At 38.0% G+C, this 27817-nt stretch overlaps 2 protein-coding genes across 2 annotated transcripts in view; one reads left to right on the top strand and one right to left on the bottom strand.

Annotated features, from left to right (window-relative positions):
- DPH6 (diphthamine biosynthesis 6) overlaps positions 1-27817 on the top strand; it is a 450913-nt gene that overhangs the window by 293477 nt on the left and 129619 nt on the right. The window lies entirely within an intron of this gene.
- Positions 21194-22301, bottom strand: LOC100444301 (acidic leucine-rich nuclear phosphoprotein 32 family member A-like). Its single transcript, XM_054532592.1, has one exon. The coding sequence runs from the start codon at positions 22190-22192 to the stop codon at positions 21431-21433; it is 762 nt and encodes a 253-aa protein (XP_054388567.1). The 5' UTR covers positions 22193-22301; the 3' UTR covers positions 21194-21430.

Raw genomic sequence — 27817 nt, 5'->3', positions numbered from 1 at the left:
CTGACCATTAGCTTGTGTGGTTATGTTTGTAGATGGATTATTTTTCACTGTATGGACTATAGACAGCATGGCCCAATCTAGAATGACATAACTGTTTCTCTCAGTAATAATTATGAACATCAGAGTGTAATGTACTTTCAGTCAGTTCCTTCTGAGTGTTCGACAAGACTCTCCAAACCCTGCTTTTCATGTTATGCTCATAATCTGCCTATGGAGGCCAAATGTCCCATCAGTAAAGTCTTCCTTGACCCCCAAAAGAGTTAGACACTCTACCTTTCTTCTCTCAGAATGTCTTGCACACAATATTGACATTGGGAATTCAATTATAGTCCTATGTCATATTTATCTCTGTATTCTCAGTACCTAGCTCAGTAAATGTTTGTTGAATGAATGAATGAATGTACAAATGAACATGTATGGTATGCTTTGTTGTGCCAAACTGGTACTTTATTTAAAGGCCATTCCACCCGACTGCTGCTGGGCTCCCACCCACTGAATCTCAAATTCACCAACATGATTGGGAGATACAAGAGCTACTTAAGGAATTTCCTTACTAACTTCAATTAAAATTAAAAATAGTAAGCCTTTTTGTTTTTCAAAGAGTGCTTGTAGACCAGTATTTTCCGAAGAGAGGTCTAAGAATCAGACAAAGTCCATTATGCTTTATGCAGGGCCATGGGATAGTACAGAAGAGATATTAAAGTGTTGGGTAAATCAGGGTAGAGACTGTAAATGCTATTTTGAGAAAAGCTTTGAAAATAATGAAGAGGAAGAGTAGCATTGCCTCTTGTTATTGCCACAAGTAGAAAAAAGAAAAATTTAGGTGAAATAAATGTCAGATGGAATCTAATTCCTAATAAGCAGATCGTACTAAAGAAAACAAACAAAAGTTTGTTTTAATAAAGCATCCAAGATAAATTGTGCTCCTTCCTCCCTGCTCTAGAGTGAGGGCAACTAAGAAGTACTTTTAAAAATACTTGGGTCCTTTTTATTTTATCCTTGAATTTAAAAAAAAAAACAATAAGGCTGAAATCCATATGAGTGAATTTTCTGTGTGAAAAGTCAGCATGAACTAGAAAAAAGGCCCTTTAAAAATTATAAACTGTGCCGGGTGTGGTGGCTCATGCCTGTAATCCCAGCACTTTGGGAGGCCGAGGCGGGCAGATCACAAGGTCAGGAGATCGAGACCATCCTGGCTAACACGGTGAAACCCCGTCTCTACTAAAAATACAAAAAAATTAGCCAGGCATGGTGGTGGGCACATGTAGTCCCAGCTACTCAGGAGGCTGAGGCAGAAGAATGGCGTGAACCCAGGAGGCTGAGCTTGGAGTGAGCAGAGATCGCTCCACTGCACTCCAGCCTGGGCGACAGAGCGAGACTCCATCTCAAAAAAAAAACAATTATAAACTGTGAGGCCAGGCAAAATGGCTCATGTCTGTAATCCCAACAATTTGGGAGGCCTAGGTGGGAGGATCACTTGAGCCCAGGAGTTTGAGATCATCCTTGGAAATATAGTGAGACTCTGTCTCTACAAAAAATAAAAATAAAAAGCTAGATAAGTGAGGTGGTGGATGCCTGTAGCCCCAGCTGCTTGGGAGGCTGAGGCAGGAGGATTGCTTGAGTCCAGGACTAGACTGCAGTGAGCTATGATCATGCCACTGCACTCTAGCCTAGGCGAGAGAGTGAGACCCTGTCTCAACAACAACAACAAAAAAAAAGATTAATTATGTTAAAATGTTTTCTTGTTATATTCCATGTAAAGTATTTTTTGGCATTATCCTCTTATGAATTCAGAGGAAATATGGAAGAATCTTCTAGAGTTAATTTAATACCTGTTTATTTCTCTGTATAAAGTCTCACTGGAGGGTCATGAAGATTAATGAGATGTTTATAAAATGTCTGAGACCTCTGGAAGAAAGGTGATATGTAAGTACAATATTATTAGTAGTAGCTCTGTGATAAACTAATGATTAAAATATCTTCCTTAGTTATCAGAAGTAATAAGTTAAAATCCATTGAGAGGTTTCTCTTCATTAGAAACTTTTCACGTATTTTTTTCTTCATGGTGTCAAATAGAGATCTTACTTTCAGCATGTAATTATCCACATCAAATTATAATTCCTTCAGACTTAAATATTTTATAGGCATATTCCTTATTTGAGTTTAATTTTCTAATTATTTGTAAGGGCAAAATTCTGCATGATTCTCCCACTTTAGTTTTCTACTTTAAGACATGTAAGCATGAGAGTAATGTAGCAGCTGACTCCTAGAAGGTACTTTGGTAAAGATCTCTCCACAGAGTCTGGCAAGAAATAAAGAGATGTTTATAAAATTGGGAACTAAAGAAAATCTTACCTAAATGGCTCTTCATTAAGATAGATATATACATATATTTTTTTTTGAGATGGAGTCTTGCTCTGTCGCCCAGGCTGGAGTGCAGTGGCACCATCTAGGCTCACTGCAAGCTCCGCCTCTCTGGTTCATGCCATTCTCCTGCCTCAGTCTCCCAAGTAGCTGGGACTACAGGCGCCCGCCACCACACCCGGCTAATTTTTTGTCTTTTTAGTAGAGACGGGGTTTCACCATGTTAGCCAGGATGGTCTTCATCTCCTGACCTGGTGATCCCCCTGCCTCAGCCTCCCAAAGTGCTGGGATTACAGGCGTGAGCCACTGCACCTGGCCAAGATATCTTTTTTAAAAAAATCACTTGGAAAACATTTTTTAAAGACTTATGGCAAATTAGTAAGTATGAATTAAATGTATTCTGAGTCATTATTAGAATTAATTAGAAATTTTTATGAAGTGTGTTTATCTTATTTTTTAAGCTCATTGGAGATTTCCTGAAAAATTGTGATACCACTTTTTAAATGGGAATTCTGGAAGGGCTCTAGAGGCCACCATGTAATAAATTTAATTTAAATCTTTAATGAAATAGGAAAAAAAAGTATAACTATGTATAAAGTAATAGACTCATAGAATCTTGAATTATGAGTAGTCTTTCTAACACATTCATTGGTTGTATTGCACAGAACTCCCAAAGTAGTAAACACAGAGAAAAGTACAAGGACCATACACAGTAGTTGTCATGAGGACCCTTTTTTGTATGTCTCCACCCCGTCACCTTTGAAATGTAGATACTATATATGTAGTAGTTACTTCTCTTTACTACTGTAGCTTCCGGTGAAACTATTTTAATCTATGTTTTGGACCACTCTAACTTAAAATTTCCATTCTTTTTTGTAATTCATAGGAAGAGTTTCATTTTTTTTTTTTTTTAAGAGAGGGTCTTGCTCTGTCGCCCAGGCTGGAGTGCAGTGGTGAGATCAGGGCTTACTGAAGCCTCGACCTCCTGGGCTCAAGCCATCCTTCCATCTTGGCCTCTCAAGTAGCTGAGACTACAAGCATATGCCATCACACCCAAATAACTTTTTAATTTTTGGTAGAGATGAGGTCCCACTATATTGCCCAGGCTGGTCTCAAACTCCTGAGCTCAAAAGATCATCCCGCCTCTGCCTCCCAAAGTGTTGGGATTATAGGCATTAGCCACATGTCCAGCCTTTTTTTTTAAAACTAACTTTATAGATTTACATTCCTACTCCATCATGAGACATCAGCATTGGTTAACCTAAGCACTTCTACCATATATGTAAAGTTTATGCCAAATAATTTTGAGAAGTCAAGAGTTGAATTCAAACTGAACTAAAAAACACAGAGAAAAGATCTTCAAGAGAAGGAAGAAGGAAGTAACAGTAACAAAAACAAAAACCCTTAATGCTAACAAAGCTAGGTAATACTGGATTTCAGGTCAGCTGAACATTTCCAGTTCTGCATGACAGCAAAGAGAATGGTGTGATTATGGCACCGTGCTCAGAGGCACGCTGTATTGCTGTACTGCATCAGGAAGGATAAACTCTGTCTATAAAAAGCTGGTGAAACTGCATAAGGAATGTATTTGGGACATCTCATTAAAGAAAGAAGTTAATCATCTGGGAAAGAAATGGGGCAAGAAGGACTGAGGTATGCAGAAATAAATTCCAACAGGAACTGATATAATAGATTGTGGGTTTTGACTTCCGGGAATTTCCTTATGTAAATCAATAGTCAAGACATGAATAACTATAAGAATGGGTAGGTGTTAAAATGTGATGAAGAATATATAAAATAAATGGAAAGACTTAGAGTTCTTCAAGAAAAATTGATGAATATCACTAAGTGACAATTTTTCCAGAATCCTAGACAGATCATATTGATGTCCTTAGGCCCAGTACATCTGGAAACAAAGAAAAGGATACTTTGAAGGAATTGAAAGGCTTTCTGAAATGGATTGCCTGAGGTCAGAGGCTAAAAAATAAGACCAGAAGGTAATGCAAATGTAAAGGAACTTTCCCCTTGAGATAGGGAAGGAGGTAAAATAAATGAAAATTTGTATCTGAATTTTTAATAGCACTGAAATGAGGTGGAATCACTGCATAGAATCACTTCATTTATCCTAAATTTACAGGAAAAACATTTTTTTATAAATGAAGTCTTCAGATTACTTAAGTTTAATATTATCTAATAATATTAAACTTCATATTACTTAATTTATTATTAAATAATAAATTATTTAATTTAACATTATTTAAATACTTTAAATAAAATTCTTCTAAAATATATTTCACTTTATCCTGAATTTTAAAAAGTATCTCCTGGCCGGGCGTGGTGGCTCACGCCTGTAATCCCAGCACTTTGGGAGGCCGAGGTGGGTGGATCACGAGGTCAGGAGTTCAAGACCAGCCTGGCCAACATGGTGAAACCCTGTCTGTACTAAAAATACAAAAATTAGTCGGGTGTGGTGGCAGGTGCCTGTAATCCCAGCTACTCGGGCGCCTGAGGCAGAGAATTGCTTGAACCCAGGAGGCGGAGGTTGCAATGAGATTGTGCCACTGCATTCCAGCCTGGGCGACAGAGCAAGACTCTGTCTTAAAAAAAAAAAAAAAAAAGAATCTCCTGAAGATTTTATTTGTTCTTAAAGATGCATGGTGGCATGAACATTGATTATTTACTCTAAAATAGTGATTATCCCAAAGATTATTGGGGTTAATTGGACTATTTTTTCCAGCTTGGATTTGTGAGCATTTGCACTTGCTTTATGTAGGTCTTATGTCTCCTCCCTGGCTACCATTTGACTTGCTTTCACTTCTTGGTATCATTTATGAGCTGAGTCTAGTGACTCCCTCTCTGCTTCTTTCCAATTTGTCGTGTTCAACATATTACGGGCAGAAAATCCAGACAAGAAGCTTTGTGTGACCATAACTAAAGTAAAATAAGTTTTCAGGAAGCAACTGAGAAACTGAGATTGTATGAGCTCAAGCATGCAGTTCTTTTAGGACTTATATTGGCTGCTCAGTAGCTTTATTTTGGAGAGCAAGGTGGGGAGGAGCTTACTTCCAGGTCCTTGACTGCATTCTATGTGGTAAACATTGTGACATCACATATTTCTATATCTCAGTTAACTTGTTTGAAATTGTCAGGGTCATCACTATTTCAAATATAAAAAGGAGATGTAGAACATGTTCCAGAGCTGATGCTGTGAAGCTGTGCTTTATAATTGAAATCTTGTCATCTATTTTATATTACTTGCAATAAATAAATACTGTTAGTAATTACAGGAATGCATACTTTTTTATATGATTAGGTTTGCGTTAAAGCAGCTGCTCCCAGGAGGAAGTGTAGTGTACATGCATAGTCATACTTATAGCAAAATCTCCACTTTGAATAATTCATAATTAAGCCATTTCTTTTCTTCTTTAAGTTACCCCACAAGGTTTCAAGAAAAATGTGGTAAGGAGTATTGGCTTATGCTTGCCTTTCCAGATATATGATTAGAACACCCCTAACAGAATTCGAGAAGGGAAAGCAAGGAAGGGATGATCACATAGTAGGAATCTTTTTTTTTTTTTTTAGACGGAGTCTTGCTCTGTCCCCCAGGCTGGAGTGTAGTGGCGCTATCTCGGCCCACTGCAACCTCCACCTCCTGGGTTCAAGCGATTCTCTGCCTCAGCGTCCCCAGTGGCTGGGATTACAGGTGCACACCACCACGCACAGCTAATTTTTGTATTTTAAGTAGAGACGCGGTTTCACCATGTTGGCCAGGCTGGTCTTGAACTCCTGGCCTCATGATCTGCCCACCTTGGCCGTCCGAAGTGCTGGGGTTACAGGTGTGAGCCACCGTGCCCGGCCCATAGTAAGAATCTTAAGGAGAAGATGCATATGGAGTTCTAGGGGCAGTAAAGTAAATATATAAGGGAGGGAGAAAGGATTGAGGAAATGAAAGAAAGCATGTTTTCAACTAGTGAAAACAATGGAGTCCTTAGGAAACTTTATAAAGGATAAATGTTCAAGTATTGGCCCAAAAAAAGTGAGGATGTTTCAAAGAAAATACAGTTTCTATTTTGATAAAGGTTTATTGCTATCTTAACTCATCCCTAAGCTTGCTGAGACAGCTTATAGAAGAAAGGACATTAAGCTCTAAGCCTAGCTCTGTTACTAAAGAGCTTTCTAACCTATAGCTAGTATTTAACCCAGACTTTAGTTCCCTCACTTATGAAAGATTTAGATGAGATTATTTCTAATATCTTTTCCAACTCTAAAATTCTATGATTTTCTGAGGAGCAAATTTTAAAACGTTGGTTTAGAATTTGTAAGCCAACTAATGTCACAGTGAAAGTGTCTTACATTACTTTTGACTATCCTAGAGGCTTGCATGTTCATTTTTTCTCTTCCAAGAGAAACTGTCCCATCCTTCTCCTTTTAGTGAAAAACAGTTCTAGGCTATTCCTTGTGCTGTAATATGACCCCACCCCTACCTCTCACACCATCAGTGGTCTTTTGCCCGAGTAAGGCCAAAAGACAATCTTTTCATTAATAATTCAATGGCTTTATCAAGTGTCTTGGCACAAATTAAAAACAAGAATAACACCTTGCCCAAAAATATAAGGGTTGGTCCAGTATTGGGCTGCTATGGTAAAAAGAATGGATAGAAGATGTCATAAAATAAGAAGGACCATGATGTTCCACAGGAAAGCTGAAGTCCGTGAGAAACCAGACTCAAACAGGTTGAGAAGTTCTATGGAGTGGTGGATTAGGTAGCCACTTGATAAAGTTCCCTTTATTGCTTACATTTATGTTCTAAGGATAATACTATTCAAATTGTTTAAGAGTACCACCACTTAATCAAGGTAAAGTTTTCCTGCTGAATTACTTACTATGCATTGTAACGATAAAAGAAGTAAGAAAATGCACACACACACACACAAAGCTGAGACCAAGAAAATAATATTGTTTGAGTGCTAGCATGGAATTCTTAAACAACTGCTGCTGAGTTTCTTTTAATTGCCTTCAATCCAGAATAAGACTGTAGTTCCAGTACTCATGAAGCATTTCTAAGATTTTATCTCCTGCAGTGCACCTTGTACCTCCACAAAAAATCCTCATTTCTTGAATCTGAGTTACATATAACCCTTCAAGTCTACTTAAGAGGTGGTTATACTTTCCAAGTCACTACCACCTCTACCAAATCCCTCAACAACATATTATTATTTTTTATTTTTATACTTTTTGAGTAGCATTGCTGTCACTCCAATCAACAACCTTTTGAAGAAGTGCGGATCTCTCATTCATGAGTATGGAAACTCAGAGAATGTAAGTGACTTCCTTTTGTCTCTAACCTGTGTTCAAGCCTATAGGTAAGCAACTGCCAGATGTGGTATTTCTCTAACTAGACTTTTTACCCTCCCTAAGAACACTCCAGCCCCATAAATTTTTCCCAAAGATATTACATGTTCCTAAGAAGTAACTTACATAAACACAAAAAACTAGTACCCTTGCCTATTTATGGAGCTTCTACTATTTTTCTCCTCCTTTCCTGGTATGCTATGCTAATGTCATCTTTTCATGGTGATGCCTGCCCATGTCACTACTGACACTTATAATGCCCAGTATTGATGGCACTATATTTTATACTAATGGTACCATTCTTTTCCCCAATCACCAGCACTCCCCTGTCACTATCAAATCACTGCCATTCTTATCAGTCCTCAAATAGCTGTCATCAATGCATCTAATATTTACCAACAGACTCTTTTTAGTCTTCCTTATGTTCTCTTTGCATATTTCTTGCCCTAAAATTCAGAAATTATGAAGTCAAAGCCATTACAAACCCCAGTATTCCTCCTACGCACACACTTACACACATACCAGATATGCTTGCTCATTGACCCCAAACTAAACTAGTAAACATCTCTCTTTCCCTTTAGGTCAGGATGTATGTTCTTCCATTTCCACCTCCTGGCTCTTGACCTCATCTCTTGTAAATGGATCCCTCGTGGACCCACCCTACAGTCCTGCAGACATGCCCAGACATGGCTAAATCCCAGAGTGAACACAGATCTTGACATCTACTACACTACTAATTAGCAATGAAGCACTTTCCATTATATACACACAGCCTCTTTTGCAGATTGTTGCTGATGATTTACATAACTTGCCCTTTATTTCTAAACAGAAAAAAAAATATATTTTAGTACATTGAATACGTTGAGAACATTCAAAGATAAAAATATATCACTTATGTGGATGGCACTTTGTGGTCTTCCTTCCAAAAATCCATAACTGTGGTTTAACCATGAGAAAAACATTAGAAAACCCAAATCAAAGAACAATCTAGAAAAGTATCTGACTAGTACTACAAAACTGTCAAGGTCATCAAAACTAGGAAACTCAGAAACAGTCACCATCAAAGGAGCCTAAGGAGACATATGACTGTAAATAATATGGTAACTGGCCAGGATCGTGCAACAGAAAAAGAGCATTAAGTAAAAATGAAGGAAATCTGAATTAAATATGTGCTTTAGATAATAATAAAATCTGTAAATATTGGCTTATTAGTTATGACAAGTATACCATGGTAATATAAGATGTTAACAATTAGAGAAACTGGATTCAGGTTATACCAGAGCTTTGTACTATCCTTGCAACTTTTCTGTAAATCTAAAATTAAGTTTATTAAAGACTTATATATGTTATATAGGTGTGTATATATATTCAAACAAATATGTATATTACATACTGTATATTTGTTTATAATTATAAGTCAATTTTATATATGCATAAATCGTGTATATGTGTGCATATATGATTTGTGTGTTATTCACCATTATGGAGTATGTATCACTGCTTAGTTGGACAAAGATGAAAAAAAAAAAACTAATCCTAATAGATAGAATGAATAATCTTCTAAGGATCATATTCATTATTTAGGAGTAACTGCTCCCCTCCAACTAATAAAGTCATTTTGTTATTTAACAGTATGCAGTCATTGGCAAAGTCAAAAAAAATCTCAAGACGACCTTTACTAAAGGCTCTATGAGTAAACTGGTGCATCTAAAATTGTGGCAACACATTAGAATATTCCAGAATTAATCCACAAAGTTTGAGCAACTTCTAGTGGCTGGAGGGGTGATACCTAGCTAATGATCAAAGAAAAACATCTGAAACTAAAGTAACATTTATCTCTGGGGGGAAACAGCTTTTTGAAGAAAAAAAAACCCCTCTGTGTTCATTCTTGAAGAAGTCATAGAACTATTTGAAAGGAATATCTCCATGCTGATAACTATTGAATTTTAGACCATTTATCATGAGACTTTGGTTAGAAATAGTCTTCAGCCCTCGTTTATCTTCTGTTTTACTCTATTGATTCTCAAACGAATGGATGGTTGAAGATTTTAAAGTCTAATTTCAGAACAGCAGGTCTATTTGAGGGGATTTAAGAAGGCTCCAGTGCAGGATTACTTTATAACCTTCTTTTCATTATGTTAATGATTATTTGCTAAATATGTTGTCATAATGGATCTTCGGCTGTCACCTGAGGAAGTGTGATACTGCCTTGTTTCATAGTTCTCTGTTTTCAAAAACCCCAAGTAAGGCAAGCTCACTTTTTTACCTTTTACCAAGCACTACCTTTTTTACCTCATATTTTCTGGACCAGTGATGCTTCCAAAGTGCAACTGTAAACCATAGTTGCAAATTGAGTTGCAAACACATTTTGCTTAAGGTACAAACCGCAAATTAAAGTAATGATCACTTCAAGATGAAACTTTTTTTGTATTTTAAAACCAGAATGAAAGTAGGTCAATGAAATTTCAGATATTTTAGAGTATGTACAGTATTGTATTGTTTGCCAGTACCTAATTTACAATTACAGAGCTCCATGAATATTGAAATGATTCAGCTTCCCATTATAAATGTATGTGGCAGTTTGGTTGTTGATCAGTTTATGAAGTTAATGCAAATGGAACTGTCTTCCTGTCAGCATTTGAAATCTATAATGCAGTCATGTTGTATATTCAGGGACAGGCCATTGACAGTCAATTAACAAGTTTGATTGGTATGTCAACTCATTCTTTTGAATTGTTAATAGTATGTTAATAGCATTCGTTTCTTTGTGCAGTCCCATTTGCAGCTTCACAGTTACAGCTATTTTTTATAATTCTGAGTAACCTAAAATAGTGCCTTAATAATAGATTATTAAACACCTGTCTAGTGTAGCTTAGGGAGGTTTTTCTAGACTGGGAGTTTGCAGTGGATCCCTTTGATATTCAAATCAACAAATGATAGCCTTTTTATTCAAAACGTAAATTCTTTTGATGGTTAGCTTCTTAAGAAATATTCAGCTCTAGTCTGACCTGATCTGGTTTCCCATGGAAAAGATCTGATGCCGTTTGAAGGTTCATAAATGGAATGCCAATGACAATTTGTTGTTGACGTTCTGCCGCCTCAGCCCTCAGATGCTGCTGGTTGATGTGCTGCTTTAGCTTCACCAAATAATCCTTGCAGGTAAATGATCTATGGATTGATCAGATAGTTTCAAAGCAAAGAGGGCTTTTCTGTGGTCTAGATTTTTAGGCTTGAAGGGGTACTTAAAAAGATGCGTCAAAATTGACAGATGAATCTTAAGGCATAGAGTGATGGGAGAAAGCAGAAATGTGGGAATATTTTTAAGTGACTAGCGTATTACTTAGAGTTTTGAAACCTTCAAATGTCCATCAAATCTGTTCCCCATAGCAGATTTATTTCTACCTTGGTTTTTGTTATGGTTGTTTTGTCTGTATGCACAGGTTTACTCTCACTTTTCTGGGGAAGTTGATGAGACGTTAAATGTATTATTCCCGAATGGTGCTTTGGAATAAGGTTGTGAGTTCATTTGCACAGGCATGTTTTATTCATATAGTTCCTGTGCACCAGAGTATAAGAATCTGCCATTGCTTTAGCCGAAAAAAATTGTCTATACCAAGGAAGCAGTAAAAATTTTATTCCTTCCTCGCATTCTTCACTTCACTTGATGATGCTTTCCACAATCTACTGTTTATATTTAATTTCATTGGCAGAAGTTTCTTTATAATAATGGGGAAAAAAATCTCACCAGTGTAGTTTAGATATTTAATTAATATTTTTCTGTTCTGTGCTTCAATGAATCTGGAAGAGCAGTTTGCATGTTTTTGAATTTTAAAATTAGATGGTACTTGAGAGATTAATATTCAGATGCCTTCAATATGCAGATAAAGAAACTGAGGCAAATAGTGAGGCATCAGAGATAGTTGGTGCAGACCCAAGTCCATTTATTACTAACCCTGTTCATATCCTGCTTGCTGTCCTTAAAAACACATAGAAGCTCATTTGAAGGTTGATACAACTCTAATGTGCATTTCTCAACTGGATAAAGAAAGTTGCTGAAGTTTTCTAACTATAACATCAAAACCTTTATATTACAGTTTAAGAACTATACTTAATACCAGTAAAAAAATTATAGAGTATGTATTTTTAATGTGTAACCAAAATATCTATAAATCAGGAGGAGAGACAAGAGAAAGAAAATTAACTACTGTCTTAGACAATTTATTTGTTCACCGTCTGCCCTTAGGCAAGACCATAGACCTTATGACCTATTTCCGGATGGGGAGAGGAGAGGAAAAGAAGGAGGCACACAAGCATTAATTGATAACAGGTTTTACTGTGTCACCTTATGTAACCCTCCAGCAGTGCTTCTCAAGGTGTGTTTCACAGATCACTAGTCCCACAAGATGCTTGGCCACCAAAAGCCTCTGTAGCTAGAGAATCAGGGCAAATGTGCCCTTAATGGCAGTTCACATTGTCACAATGCTTGTTTAGTGACTCTGGGAAAGTCCTGCAGTTATGAAACTTGTTTAGCTCTGCTCAACCCAGGATTTCCAAAACTAATTTGAACACAAAATCTTTGTTTCTTTCTTTTTTTTGTTTATAGGCTTGTTTCTCTTAAAACCAGCTACTATCTTTCATGGAAATTTAGGGGATTTCTCTATGCTTCAATTTTTTCATCTATAAGTGGGTGTAATAATAGTACCTATTGACATGAGGCTTAAACAAGCTAATATAGGTAAAGCACTTAAATCATGTCTATCATATTGTATTACGTATTTGCTATTGTTATTATTGATTGATTGATTGATTGATTGATTTTGAGATGGACTCTGGCTCTTGTTGCCCAGGCTGGAGTGCAATGGCATGAGCTTAGCTCACTGCAACCTCTACCTCTTGCCTCAGCCTCTCCAGTAGCTGGGATTACAGGCCCCCCACTAACACGCCTAGCTAATTTTTGTATTTTTAGTAGAGACGGGGTTTCACCATGTTGGCCAGGCTGGTCTTGAACCCTTGACCTCAGGTGATAAACCTGCCACGGCCTCCCAAAGTACTGGGATTACAGGCATGAGCCACCGCGCCCGGCCTGTTATTATTTATGCATAGTAACATGGTTAGTGTTGTTATCATTGAATGAGCAAAGCCAGTGCTGTTGTTTCATTCACTTTGCATTTACTGAATGTACAGTGTAGTAAACTGTACACAAGGCATTAGGTTAGAGTTTGAGATTTTATGAGTCAATACAACAGGACATAAGAGGGGAAGCAGACATGTCAGCTAATAAGTTACAAAGCAAAGTGGTAAGAGACTAGCGTATCTGTGATATGAAGCTAAGTGTAGGATCTTGGATGTGGCAAGGGGATGTGGTACACAGGTGTGGTAGATTGGAGCCAAAGTGTGAAGGACCTTATGTCCGAGCTCAGAAGTTTGAGTTTTATCCTGTAGACCACAAAGCGAGCAGAGAGTTGTTGTGCATGAGAATGACATGATCAGCCCTGTTTTTTAGGAAAAAAGCTTGACAGCTGGGGTTGGAGAAATGAGAGAAAAAGAAGCAGGAAAACAGTGGGATTATGAACTGAGGCAGTGGCATTGGGAATGGAGAGGGCATATATTAAGAGACATTTCTGATGTAGAATTGATGAGAATCCATAGCCAATTAGTTGCAGGAGAGGTAACAGAAAATATACTCATGTAACAAACCTGCACTTTTACCCCCTGAATCTAAAATAAAAATTGAAATTACTTAAAAATTTTAAGAAAGAAAAAAAGAAAAATGGAGAAACCAAGGACAGGACTGGCATGTCAAGTTTGGGAGATTGTATAAACAGTGATTCAACTTAGTTTTATAAATAGAGACACTGCATTTTTCAGAAAGAAACTGATCCATGTGTCTACAGCCTGCCAGCAGTTTTATAACAATGACCTTCTTCTCAAGGGAGACTAATTGAACATATGTGTAGATTGCTTGGCACGACTCATGAAAACTATTGGTAACACAAATCAAAAGTGACTAACTCAGTAAGTAACTTACTGGAAGTATATGGAAATATACATTTAAAAAATAAATGTAAATGCCATATACGATGTTAGAATCATAGTGAAAATTTGCTTCCTTTCTGCCTACTCACAAAGCTTTATACATGGCTCTGCTAAAGCACTTCTAATATTCTTATTATATTTATTATTTTATATGTCTTCCTTCTCCTTTTCTCCTTTCCCATTTTGAACTTTTTGGTCCTGGATCTTGTCTTCATATTTTCAGATCCACCCAGAATGGATGCATAGTAGGTACTTAATTAATGGTTTGGGTATATAATACTTGAAAAAAAATTACTCTGATTTTATTCTGAAAATAGAAATTCAAAATATTCAGCAATATTAGTTATAAAATATCATGTAAGAACCTTTTGCATGTTTCCTGTATCTTCAAAATCTTGAGCTGTATTGGCCTGCAACATATATTTGAACTGCCATGTTACATGAATATTAATGGAAAAATAAACCCAAACTCTTGCTTTGATGTTTATTAAATGCCACTTTCTCTGACTTATACAGCACCACACGTTGTGGCAGGGACATTTTAAATCATCTTTTAAATACCAGCCTCTCTTCTCTGTTGTGGGACTCCTTATTGGCATGGCCTTCTCTTTGAAGACACAGGAAGCTCTAGTCACCTGGAGATGTTAAGCCATTAGGTTATATCTTATATAATTTTTTGTTTTGTTTTGTTTTTTAGTTTTTTTGTTTTTTTTTTTTTTTGAGACAGAGTCTCGCTGTGTCACCCAGGCTGGAGTGCAGTGGCATGATCTCGGCTCACTGCAAGCTCTGCCTGCCGGGTTCACTCCATTCTCCTTCCTCAGGCTCCCGAGTAGCTGGGACTACAGGTGCCCACCACCACGCCCGGCTAATTTTTTAAATATTTTTAGTAGAGATGGTGTTTCACCGTGTTAGCCAGGATGGTTTCGATCTCCTGACCTCGTGATCTGCCCGCCTTGGCCTCGCAAAGTGCTGGGATTACAGGCGTGAGCCACTGCGCCTGGCTGTATCTTATATAATTTTATCAGAAGTTGGTTAACTGTTCTTCCTGCTACTTCATGCTGTGCTTATAAGTATTTTAATTTACCTTTATGTTCTGCCAGTTTTCCATTCTCTAACATATCACACAAACTTAAGTGATAACAAAAAAGACATTATCAGCTTCAAATTCAGAACTAATATGCTATTTTTAAAGTTCTTCAACTCCAAAATTAGAGCGGCATATTATTTTCTGCTATCTACTCTGTTTAATTGATACCCAGATTATAAATCTCACCTGCAGAGAGACATCCTTGTCTCTCAATATGAAGACTGTGGAAGGTCTTAAAAGTTGTGATAATTATTCATTCCACCATAAATAATTCTACATAAAATAATGTATTCATGCCTGTGTTACCCCCAGGAACATAGATTTATACCATCTATCTCCTTAAATATCTCTAATATTTCTTTTTATTTTTAGAAGAGGACTTTATGCTTTGAAAAGGAAATGTAACCATATTCTCTGCATCCCAAACTTGTTTTTATTTAAATACGTAGCTTTTTCAATCTAAATATTTTTGTCTAATCTCAAGCCTTTCCTGCTTTTCTGTAATATGCCAGGATTTCTTCAGGTGTTAGAGGAATTTCATCTACAGGAATAGATGAGGTTCACAAAAGGATGCTTTCTCCAGGGCCATGTCAGGAACTTTCGTCACTGAAAGTATGTAGCCATCTTGTTGTTCAGTAAAAGGAATGCTTTCCTAATGTGTCCAGCCGCTATATTAACATTTGTCTTTGTATGGACTACTTTTTCTTCAGGTGATTATAAAACATTCCGAAGGTCTGGAAATCTGTAATATAATTCTGCGGTTTCCTCTAGTCCTGCAATCTCTCCATATTTATTCATTGTTATGCTGATACTTTAAGCATATTTTTATTAGAGATGTTATTACAGCAAGCAAGAAAAACTGTAATGCATGAAACTTTAAGTATTAGTTGCCCTTTAATTATATAACCATTACTGGGAATGATTTCCATAGCTTCTCTAGAGTGGGTAAAATTCTAATCTCATTGGCATATATTATTTATTTTATAAAACTCTGACCATTTAAATATGTCAGCGATTGTTTGTCAAGTTTTGTATAGTGTGGGGACAGAGAGATGGTGATACCTGTCCTCTCCATCATGAAGGTCATGGCTGACACCCCTATAATAAAGTCAGACTGACAAAAGCATAACATTTATTTAATCAAAGTTTTACATGACATGGGAGCCTTCAGATTGAATGACCCATAGATAGAGGGAAAGCAGTCTGAGTTTATGCATGGGTGCTTTAGATCTGATGAAGCAAGAAGAGCGTGTAGAGATGTGATTGGACAAAAACGGTACAATCTCATAGTAATAGACTGAGGTTGTGGAGAATGGGACCCAGCAAGGCCTGTGTGTTCAGATTCTTCTTGTCCTCTCTGAGCATGCATTCCTTCTGGGTATGGGGCAGGACCCACACTGGAATGGAGATCTTATAACCTACAATCAAACAAAGTGGTCAAATAATTGCTTTACAGCCGGTTCTTAGAAAGGCGGGGGAAAGTTAGAGTAGTAATTTTAGGTTTATGGATGGCTTTGAGAAAAGGGGTTCTGGTTTCCATGACCCAGCTTGGAGAAAAGGGATTCTAGTTTCTATGGCTTGCCTCAGGGGAGAATGAGAGGTAAGAGACAGGAGGGCAAGAGAAGGACAGAAACCACTTCTTAGGCTGCTTCTGAGGCTTTCACTTCATAGTGTCATTTTCTGAGCCTCAACAAAAGCATATACCTTTAGTTAGTTACACACGGACTTCCAATTTTTTTAGTACTTAAAGATTGCATCACTTACAAACTGACATTGTTAATGCCCTTTGCACTATTTACCATTGATTTTATACTGTTATCCACACATTTCCCCCTTTTAAATCAGTAAAATTTAATTGTTAGACAGTTAATCAGAGTTCCAGGCTTGGCTCTGTAATGTATGACAGCAGAAGCAAAATGGTGTATTTAGCAACAAAACCTAGTTGCTTTGACCTTTTACCTGATTTTTCTTTCTTATTTTGATGGTGCATAGTTTTTAATTTATTATCACTATTTTTAAAATCAGCACAATGAAACTAGTTGAAAGAACCAAAAACAGTATTTCAAGGGGGCAAAGAGATACAATAAAGATTTATAAATTGTATGCATGTTACTTTATCTTTGAGTATAGGGGTAACTGCAAACTAAAGAAATAGTGAAACGTCTCCATTGAAGTGTTTCCCCTCCTTCTTCCAACTGAAAGCAGGTCTTCTCTAGTCTTGAAGTTCCTATTAATTACCTGGGGCTAAAGACATTCACTTTCAGTAAGTAAAGAAATCCAGATTTATCTTGTGACTTGGTTGAAGTTACTTGGTGGCAAGAAAGTGAGTTCCAGTAATGAAAGCTGGCAGGCCAGGATTTGTGCTCCACTCTGTTGGCATATGAAATTACAGCACATCATTCAAACAAAATCAATAATCCAACTTTTAGGTCCTTTGCTAGGTACAGTGAAATTTTATTATTCTGTGATCATTTTATTCTTCCTGGATTACGTCATGTGCTGTGGCAGTAAGAGAAGCAGCTCAAGTAGATAGAGTATATAAGATCAAAACTTGTGTTTTTACCAATGTGCCATAATGACCGTATGATATTCAAAGAAAGATGCTATAAAAGTCAGACTCTTATTTCTTTAAATCATCGCTGTAATATCCTGAATGATATTAGGAGGTTCAATTTACCTTGAGAAAGAATTTTGCTCCTTGGTGTGGAATGAGCTTTGTCAGCTGTGGTATTCCTTAATTGAGGCAAATGGAATCAGCAAGAGATAGTTTGTTTTAACATAAAAATTGCTCTACATGAACAAGGAGAGAAAATCTACATGATCATATTCTTTCTCCTTTGATTTAGCTTCTTCTGCCTCGCTCCTTTTCTATGGAACTAGAGTACTTTTGTAGAAAAGATGAATTGTTCTTATGGAAGATCTACACAGCCATAAAATCTAGGTAATAAATTACTTTAAAGCATCAGCTCCTAAAGTATGTTTGCATAGTAAAGTATGGACCATGCCAAAATCCAGGCTTAAACATTTTCTCCTTGTTATCACCTCGTTAAGCTCCCCACGTCTGAGCCATGCCTCCTACAGTCACAGGTATGGTGCCACTAATTAAGAAGAAGGGGCTCATTACCAATTCTCATTCACATCAATTGGAGTTTTAAAGCCAAATCCCTGGACTGAAAATTTACCCTCTTAATGTTCAACACAGGTGAACGAATAAAATCATTTAAATGCCTGTATCATGGGGTAGTGCAAATGTGCTCTCCAAGGATGAACAAATTGCTTACTGCAGTCTGGCGCTAATCCCATTGCTCACTAAAAGGCAGGCAGAGCTTTGAAGAAAAATACTATTTGAAGGGAGACACTAATGGGGAAAGGAAATGGGGAGATGGGGACTAACTAAATATCCAAATTATCATTTGGATATATGTCATCCTCTGTAAGAATATGTGGAAAAACAAAATTGACAAAAGATTGTTTGAAGCAGTGCCTGACAATTAAGTGCTCAACAAGTATTATTTGAATCAATGAATGAAGAAATAACTGTTCACCAGTTTAACTTGCTAATGAAACTTACTTTCACATGCGTCCATGTGATGAGACCACCAAACAGGCTTTGTGGGAGCAATAAAGCTTTTTAATCACCTGGGTGCAGGTGGGCTGAGTCCAAAAAGAGAGTCAGCAAAGGGAGATAGGGGTGGGGCCGTTTTATAGGATTTGGGTAGGTAAATTACAGTCAAAGGGGTTGTTCTCTGGCTGGCAGGGGCGGGGTGGGGGGGGGGTCACAAGGTGCTCAGTGGGGGAGCTTCTGAGCCAGGAGAAGGAATTTCACAAGATAATGTCATCAGTTAAGGCAGGAACCAGCCATTTTCACTTCTTTTGTCATTCTTCAGTTACTTCAGGCCATCTGGATGTATACGTGCAGGCTTGGGCCCAGAAGCCTGACGCTTACCTGTCAGACTCAACATTTGCTTGAGAACATCCTGTATTATATTCCTTAAGCCTTCTTCTCTAATTTTCATGTCCTATAGGTAACACTGTAAATTATTTTGTTGTGGGATGCTCTTGAGTTAAGAGATTTTCAAATGCTTAATTTTGTGAAAAGTTAAAATGTGTTGATTTGTTTGATTTGAGAGAGCTGTTCTGCAGTTCATTGAAGTGATACGTCAGAGGGAAATAAGTCTTCTTGGAAAACGAAATCAACCTTCCCTTGTCTTAGATAATGCTTTCCCTCTTTTGTAAACCCTGAAGCTAACCAATATAAACTAAATTTCTACTTTTTCTCACAATTTAAACAATGACCCGCCGGGCGTGGTGGCTCATGCCTGTAATCCCAGCACTTTGGGAGGCCAAGGCAGGTGGATCACAAGATCAGGAGATCGAGACCATCCTGGCTAACACAGTGAAACCCCATCTCTACTAAAAATACAAAAAATTATCCGGGTGTGGTGGCGGGCACCTGTAGTCTCAGCTACTCGGGAGGCTGAGGCAGGAGAATGGCATGAACCCGGGAGACAGAGCTTGCAGTGAGCCGAGATGGCACCACTGCACTCCAACCTGGGCGAGAATGCAAGACTCCATCTCAAAAAAAAAAAAAAAGCAAGAACAATGACCCAGAAATATTTATAAATGTTTGCCCCTAAACTACATATGTATTAGAGAATTGCTTCTGATTTCATAGAATCATGAATGACATGATTGATAGATTATTGTATAAATTGTTCATATTTTTTTCCTGAGTGGGCATGTGGTTCATATTTAAATCGCACTAACAATATGTAGCATGAATAGCCTCCCCCCAAAAGTATAATGACTTTCGTCTAAATTTTTCATGAGTGTCAGATTCTTTTGTGATGTTTCTACCTGTCAGTGGTAGTTACACGATCATAAAACATTGTAGCTGGAAGGAGCCTTCAAAGCCATCTAGTTAAATCCCCACATTTTACAAATAAGAAAATCGAATTCCAAAAAGTTTAATTGACTTACCAAGCTCATAGGCTCATAGGACCTTACCTAGAATTTTGTCTCCTTATCCCCAGTTGAGCCCTGGTATTATTAATAACGTGTAACTCAGCACAGCTCTCTCTAGCTTCACTCACCCATCCTAAGTTTTCTTCTTTCACAATCCAAAGTTGTTTTAAAATTGTAATTAATCAGAGTAAAAGAAACTCTTGAAAAAATACTCTTCTGGATATATGGGAAAATCACTGCTTTTACTTAAGATAGGCTTGCCTTACCACCTTATAAGCATTAACTTTTCATCTTTTCACCTGCTTAAAAATTGAAAGACAGTGATAATGGATGCATAAATGCATCATGGGATGAATAAATTGTGTGTTAGAAAAGAGAAAATGAATGTGTTTGTGAAAGAGCGAGCACATCAATCAGTGGTTGCATGGTGTTTGCACCAGAGTGTCCAGGGGACACCTCACCAATCAATCATTCAGGAAGCTCCCTCCAGTTTTCAGAAGGAGAAAAAGATTTTATACTAACGTGCTATAGAGAAAGCCTAGCATTTAAAGAGGTCATTCAAGGGACTCTTCCAGTTCCCAGAGGGGAGGAAAAAGTGGAAAGGGGGCAAAATGCCATAGTAAGAACTAGTTTGGAATTTTAAAAATTCTGATTATGTTATGAATTATTCTCATTTTAGATTGACTCAAAGGCATTAATTAAATATCTTTTGGTACATCCCACACTTACCTGAGCATAAAAAATTGACATTTGTATATAGCTTCTGCCTTCAAGGAGCTTAAAAACTAAAAATGTTTATTCTTCAGAGTTTTTATCACGATACTGAATTAAAATCCAATACTGCTGTTTTCCTTGAGCATTAAACATACAAATATTTACTGAAAATATTTGCTTTATGAATCATCCATCCAGTGGTTATTGGTCATTTGCCAGATACTACATTAGCTGCTGCCTTGAAGTAGCTTATACACTGGTAACGCAAATAAAATTAGTTTATAAATAATTATAATCCAAAATAGAAAGGAATTAAGTGACAGAATTGCATAGGCAACATAGTCTATTCCCAAATTTCCAAGAAGAGAAAGAGAACCACAGAAACATGAAAGCTTTGCCCAAAATAATCTCATTACTAAATTGTAGATCTGGGAATTGGCTCCCCAAGTGTGGCTCGGTTCTCAGTAGCATTTGCTCCTGAAGGTGGTGTACTATTTGCATAGCTAATTAAAGCAGGATGCATATTGAAATGCCTTAATAAAATGTTGCCCAGTAGTGAGGAAGACAACTACTCCCAATAAAGTGATTTTGTAAGCAGGAATTATTTCTTGCTATACTGTTCCTGACAGCAAGACTTCATTTACTGCTTAATGGTCATTTTTTTTTTTTTGGCAGTAAAAATAGTATTTTATTCCACCCCCACCCGCCTTCCCTCCCCCTGCAACCCCCAGTACAGCTTTCCCCTGTCGTTCCCACAGCAACCTTACAATAAGAAAAAAAATAAGTTTCAGGGGGCAGGATTGGAGGGGGGGAGGGGATATGGGTAAAAACAGTCAAATCACAATAGGAATTTTTCAAAATAGGTTATTCCACTTAGTCATCATCTTCTCCCTCATCTTCAGGTTCTCGTTTTCACTTCTGACCCCTTTCTTCTTCACCGAGCTCTTCTTCATCTTCCTCATCATCTACCTCTCCATCGTTAAAACCTTCTTCATCCTCCTCCTCCTCTCCACTCACGTCCTCCTCTTCACCTTCCTCCTCCTCCTCCTCGTCCTCCTTGTCTTCCACTACCTGAGCATCTTCATCATACTCCTCCTCCTCCTCGTCCTCCTCGTCTTCCACTACCTGAGCATCTTCATCATACTCCTCCTCATCCTCATTCTCCTCGTCCTCATCCAGGCCCTCCACGTAGCCCTCAGCATCCGAGTTAGGGGCCTCCTTGTCGTCCCGGACATAGCTGTCGAGATATGTGAGTTGCAGGAGTAGCTTGAACACATTTTCTCGGTAGTCGTTCAGGTTGGTTACCTCGCAATTGAAAAGGTCTAAGGTCTTGAGGTTTTCTAACTTTTTCAGTGGCTCTGTTGTGCTGAGGTCTTTAATTTTGTTGCCACTTAAATTTAGATGCATGAGATTCGGACACTTTTCTGCCAATACTTCCACGCCCCCTGAGACTCTGTTATCGCTTAGTTCAAGCTTCTTAAGTTTGTTTAACTTTGGTAAGTTTGCGATTGAGGTGAGGCCTACGTTGATTGTACTTAAGAATTCCAGTTCTTCAGATTCATCTGTGAGGCCTTCGAGTTTGCCTTCATTCAACCGACTGTTGTCCAGGACAAGTTCTTTCACATCAGAGGGAGTCCTATTCCGGTCTAAATGAAGCCGTCTGCCCATCTTCATCTCTCGCACTCTCTGCAGAGGCTCCCGCGCCGGCGGAATTCAATCAATAAAACGGCCGCGCATTTTAGGACTTTGAAGGTTCAACCAGCTCCGCTCGGTCCTCGAGCCCCCCGCACCCGCGGCGCACACTAACCTCAATGGTCATTCTTTTAATGCTGAATTTTTAAATAAGGAAACTGGGAGAGGTTTTAAGTAAAGATTACCATCAAGTAAAATTGTAGAGGAAAACCCAATACCTAAGCAAAACAATGCCTATGTGTATGCATTCCAACCCAAGAAAAACAGTATCAGTCATGATGTACAGTATAAAAACTTCCTTCAACAACTCACCAGATTATGTAATAGAGATGAGCCACTTATCTATCGACTTTATCCACTAGGAACAAAAATAGTGTTTATTAACAGAATACATTAAAAGTGTCATAGAAAGCAGTATGTAAGAGCCCCAGTCTTAAGAATATTGAGTAACTAAATAACTTCCAGATTACAGATTGAATTAAAGCAATTATTCTTACTGGTGATGATCTAAACTAATCAGATCACACTGGTTTACAGGTCCACAAAAAGAATATCAAAATCATGGTCAGATTACCATTAGGATACATATAAATAGTAGATACCTGATTACCAATAACACTTGAGATTTTCTTTTTTTTTTTTTTTTTTTTTTTTGAGACGGAGTCTTGCTCTGTCGCCCAGGCTGGAGTGCAGTGGCGCGATCTCCCCTCACTGCAGGCTCCACCTCCCGGGTTTACGCCATTCTCCTGCCTCAGCCTCGCGAGTAGCTGGGACTACAGGCACCTGCCACCATGCCCGGCTAATTTTTTTGTATTTTTAGTAGAGGCGGGGTTTCACCGTGTTAGCCAGGATGGTCTCGATCTCCTGACCTTGTGATCCGCCCGCCTCAGCCTCCCAAAGTGCTGGGATTACAGGTGTGAGACACCGCGCCCAGCCAACACTGGAGGTTTTCTAACATGCGATTACAATAAGGCAAATTCCTTTACGGGGTTTCATGGCCTATACTTGCTACTTTTTAACTATACTAAATTATTCCTGTCTGAAAAACTTCACCAAAATTCAGTTTGATGCTTCTTACTTTTTGACTACTTATATGGACCTAGATATCAACTTTACAAAATGAAATAATTATTTTTCCATGAGTAGTATAATGCTGACTTAATATGGCAGATATCTGGTACCTCATATTTATGCGTATGAGAGTAAGAACATAAAATTTAATGCCAGAAACCTGCGTGGTTCTATCTAAATACTTGATTAGAAAGCACTTTGTTCTTTAATTCCATCTTATCACAGATTAAACTAAACATATGTGGTGGCATTATTTGAATATATTATTAGTCCATGTTCTCTTTTGTTTCTTTTTTAACTAAGAAAATACTCATAACACAAATTAAACTTTGAAAGCACAATTAGTAGTTTCTAAGTTGAATATTCTCCACTTAGAAACTGTGGAAAAGTACTGCAGTACACTTTCTTGCATCTCAGATAGCAAATCTACCACAGTATATATAGCACACTGTGAGAAAGAATAATATTGTAAGCAGAGACCTTGATATATAGGAATTCAAGTATTTGAGAAAGAACCCTCCATTTTCAAAAGCTAAAATCTGGAAGACTATAAGTTTTTATGAATTTGAAATTTTAAAACAGTGTATATTTTGGGAAACACTCACACACTCAAAACTGAATTTTTGGTAGGAAGAGCCTGAAACTGCAATGCAATCAGGCTCTCTCTATTCGTTCCGGAGCCAACACAAATTAATTCTTACATTGAACACTTTCATAATTGCATTTTTTGAAAGTACGATATCCACTAGTGAAATTCAGAGGTGAATAGAGCATTTATTCTCTGAGTTCTAATATTTGTATTGGATTTTTTTGCCAAGTGATCGACCTATGCACACACATTGAGGAGACTGTCTTAGGCTAGGAGATGAAGACTTGTATGCAGGTGTTTATAAAGGAAGGTCAGGACAGGACAGAGAAGGAAGCCTGGCACAGTGCAGCCTCAGACAAAAGTTGTCTTGCATGGGAACTCTGGAATATACTTAAAACCACAAGGTTGTCCAAACCAAGGCAAGGGAACTGGACTTTCCTACCTCTGGACTAGACAGTCATTGGAAAACTCCCAGGCTCTCTTTCACTTGTGGCCCAAGTGGCTCCAGTCGCTAAAGGGAGTGTGGCTGTTATACCAAAGGGAAGTGAATGCCCGGAAATGGTAAAAGGGCTTCTGGACAGAGCACTGACAACATCTCCTAAAGGTTGTTTCCCAGATACCAGAGATAGAAGTAGAGCCTGACTGAAGGCCTATGTTTTCCTTGATATCAGTTAAGAATATTTTGATTTCAGGATACAGAAATGGAATGATCTCTTTTCAGATGTAGCTTGATCCAGTGTTCACACATCATCATCATTTTATCTCTCAATTCTACTTCCTCTGGATTTACTCCACCCTGATAGGACATCCCAGTAGCTCCAGTTTCTCTCCTCATTGCCATAAGCTGTTCCAAGCTTCATATACCCATACCACCAAGCACCAAGCCAGTACAAAATAGAGAATCCATATCCAATTTTCCCCACAAAAATACTGAATTACTTGCATTGATACAGTTTAGATCACATGCCCAATCCTATTTTAGTTGACAAGGCCAAGAAATGCAATATTTTCATTGGCTTAAGCCAGCTGTTACATGCCCATTCCTAAATCTGGCTTAAGCCTATGAGTGGAGTCAATATTATTCAAATGTCATGGTTTGGTTGTTGTTAATATTAAAAAGGAAAAAGAAAGTACAATTATAAGAAATTAACAAATAGCCACTGATCTCTTGTTCTTATTGTAAATTTTGATTTGTTGTATTCCGAATCTAATTTATTTCAAGCTGTAGACATGGTAATGTTTGAGCTAAATTGTGAACACAGTTGGAACTAGCAGAGTTGATTTGAGTGGAAGGAGAAACAAAGAATGCTCAGAAGTTAGGCTGTGGTATGTGAAGCATGGGATATACCACCACCACCACCTTATCACCCCACACCTGCACACAAACAAAAGAAGCCTTACTATCATGCTTACTCTTTTGGAACAGAAGTTTGCCATTAAATGCAGTTTTTTAAATTAGATGTCTCAGGAATTTGCTACAGGCTCAATCTGGGGCAAGCCAGAAGAATCAGCCTTAGTTACTTAGATGTATGACTACTTCCTAGCCATTTCTTCATTCATTCACTCAATAAATAGTAAGTACCCCGTATATACCAGGTACTTTTCTAAATATTAGAAGTACAGTGGCGAGCCAAACATAGCAGGTTCCTCCTGTTGGGGGTTGGGGGCCATACACAATAACAAACAGGCAAACAAATAAAGTAACTTTTGAGAGTGATAAATACTATAAAATAAATAAAACAATGAATTTAAAGTCAGGGAAGCAGAGCATGTATCTGAAAGGTGATGTTTGAGTGGAGATTTGATTGACAAGAAGCCAGCCATGCAAAGATCTGCATTAAAGACAATGAAAATATTAAGTACGACTGCAAGAAGTAGGAATAAACTCAGTACATTAGAGAATAGAAGAAAAAAGCTGGTGGCTGGAGTGTGGAGAGTGATGAGGGGTGAGGTGGGTGCAGTCAGAGAGGACATAGTGCCAGACCCATATCCAAGACCTTTGTGCTTGTCTGTAAGGGAAGTTAGTGTTTGGCTTGAGGTGAACTTCAAATTCCTGCTGTCTTTATTCTTCAACTGTTCCCAGGGAAGAAACCAGGGTTCTTTAGGCCACTGGAGCATTCCACAAAGCCCTGACAAAGTCTTGATGATTCCTTTTGCACAACTAATTTTCTTTTATTGATTTTGTAACAGTGTACCTTAATTTTTTCTTATTCTAGAACCTGTACAAGCTTATAAAATCCAAGATTTTTAGTTTTTTTAACAGCAAAAAGAATTTGTGCCATTTTATGTCTTTTGTCCCACGCTTAATAAAATACAATGGAGATTGTTTTATGTCTGTACATGTAGTACCCCTTCATTTATTTATTTATTTATTTATTTTTGAAACAGAGTTTTGCTCTTGTTGCCCAGGCTGGAGTGCAATGGGGTGATCTTGGCTCACTGCGATCTCCACATCCCGTGTTCAAGTGATTCTTCTGTCTCAGATTCCCGAGTAGCTGGGATTACAGGCGCCCACCGCCACACCTTGCTAATTTTTTTTATTTTTAGTAGAGACGGGGTTTCACCATGTTGGCCAGGCTGCTCTCAAACTCCTGACCTCAAGTGATCCAACCACCGCAGCCTCCCAAAGTGCTGAGATTACAGGCATGAGCCACCACGACCAGTCCCTTCATTCTTTTTCACGGTTGCATGATTTTTCACTGATGGGTGTATACTTTATTTTGCTAATTGTGTGTTGATGAATATCTAGATTCTTTTTAGTATTTTACTATTGTAAGCATTTCTGCAGTTGCACATTATTGTACAAATGTCTTTGCGTTCTCTTGCAACTATTTTTGTAGGATAAGTTTTCCATAATGGAATTGCTGAGTATGAGAACTAAGATAAATATTGCTAGGCTGCCTGTGAAAATGTTATACCATACTCCTCCCATGCTTAGCAAATACTAGAACCTATCAATCTTTTTTATTTTTGCAAATCTGATAGAAAAAAGTGTTGCAGAAGTTCTTATTTTAGTTATCTATAGAATCTTGGACTGTTTCCCTTCATGCCTTGAATATATAAATACATATTTTTTGTTGCTGTTGTTTGTTTGTTTGTTTTTGTTTTTGTTTTTTTGACACGGAGTATTGCTCTGTCACCTGGGCTAGAGTGCAGTGGTGCGGTCTTGGCTCACTGTAACCTCTGCCTCCTGGGTTCAAGTGATTTTCCTGCCTCAGCCTCCTGAGTAGCTGAGATTACAGGCACCCGCCATCACGCCCAGCTTATATTTTGTATTTTTAGTAGAGACAGGGTTTCACCATGTTGGCCAGGCTGGTCTTGAACTCCTGACCTCGTGATCCACTCGCCTTGGCCTCCCAAAGTGTTGAGATTACAGGTGTGAGCCACCACGCCTGGCCTTGCCTTGAATATTTTAACTCCAGGTTCTGTGTCAATTATTAGTGATCACAATATCCTTCTAAGGTAGACAAGGCTGTCTTTCCAACACTTGACCTACTCTTTTTCATCCAAAGACACTAAATCTCTTGGTCATATACTGAGCCAATACATTGAGCCTTGTCATTACCAATAACAGCAAGCCCTGTATAATCTCATTTTGAGCACCTCACTCCCTGATTGCTACCTCCTGTCTTTCCAGTTCACTCTCAGTAATACTGATACAGTTTGGATGTTTGTTCCCTCAAATTTCAAGTTGAAAAGTGATCCCCAATATTTGAAATACAGCTTAGTGGAGAGTATTTGAGTCATGGGGGCAGATCTCTCATGAATAGCTTGGTGCCTACCCATGGTAATGAGTGAGTTCTTACTCTGTTTGCTCCTGTGAGATCATGAGATTGAATTGTTTCAAAGACCCTGGCACCTCCTCCCCTCACTCTTGCTCCATCTCTCACCATGTGACATGCTGGCTCCTCTTCCCTGCCACCATAAGTAAAAACTTCCTGAGGACT

This window comes from Pongo abelii, chromosome 16, assembly GCF_028885655.2.
Source record: "Pongo abelii isolate AG06213 chromosome 16, NHGRI_mPonAbe1-v2.0_pri, whole genome shotgun sequence".
NCBI lineage: Eukaryota > Metazoa > Chordata > Mammalia > Primates > Hominidae > Pongo > Pongo abelii.
This window is presented reverse-complemented; position numbering and strand designations above follow the sequence as displayed.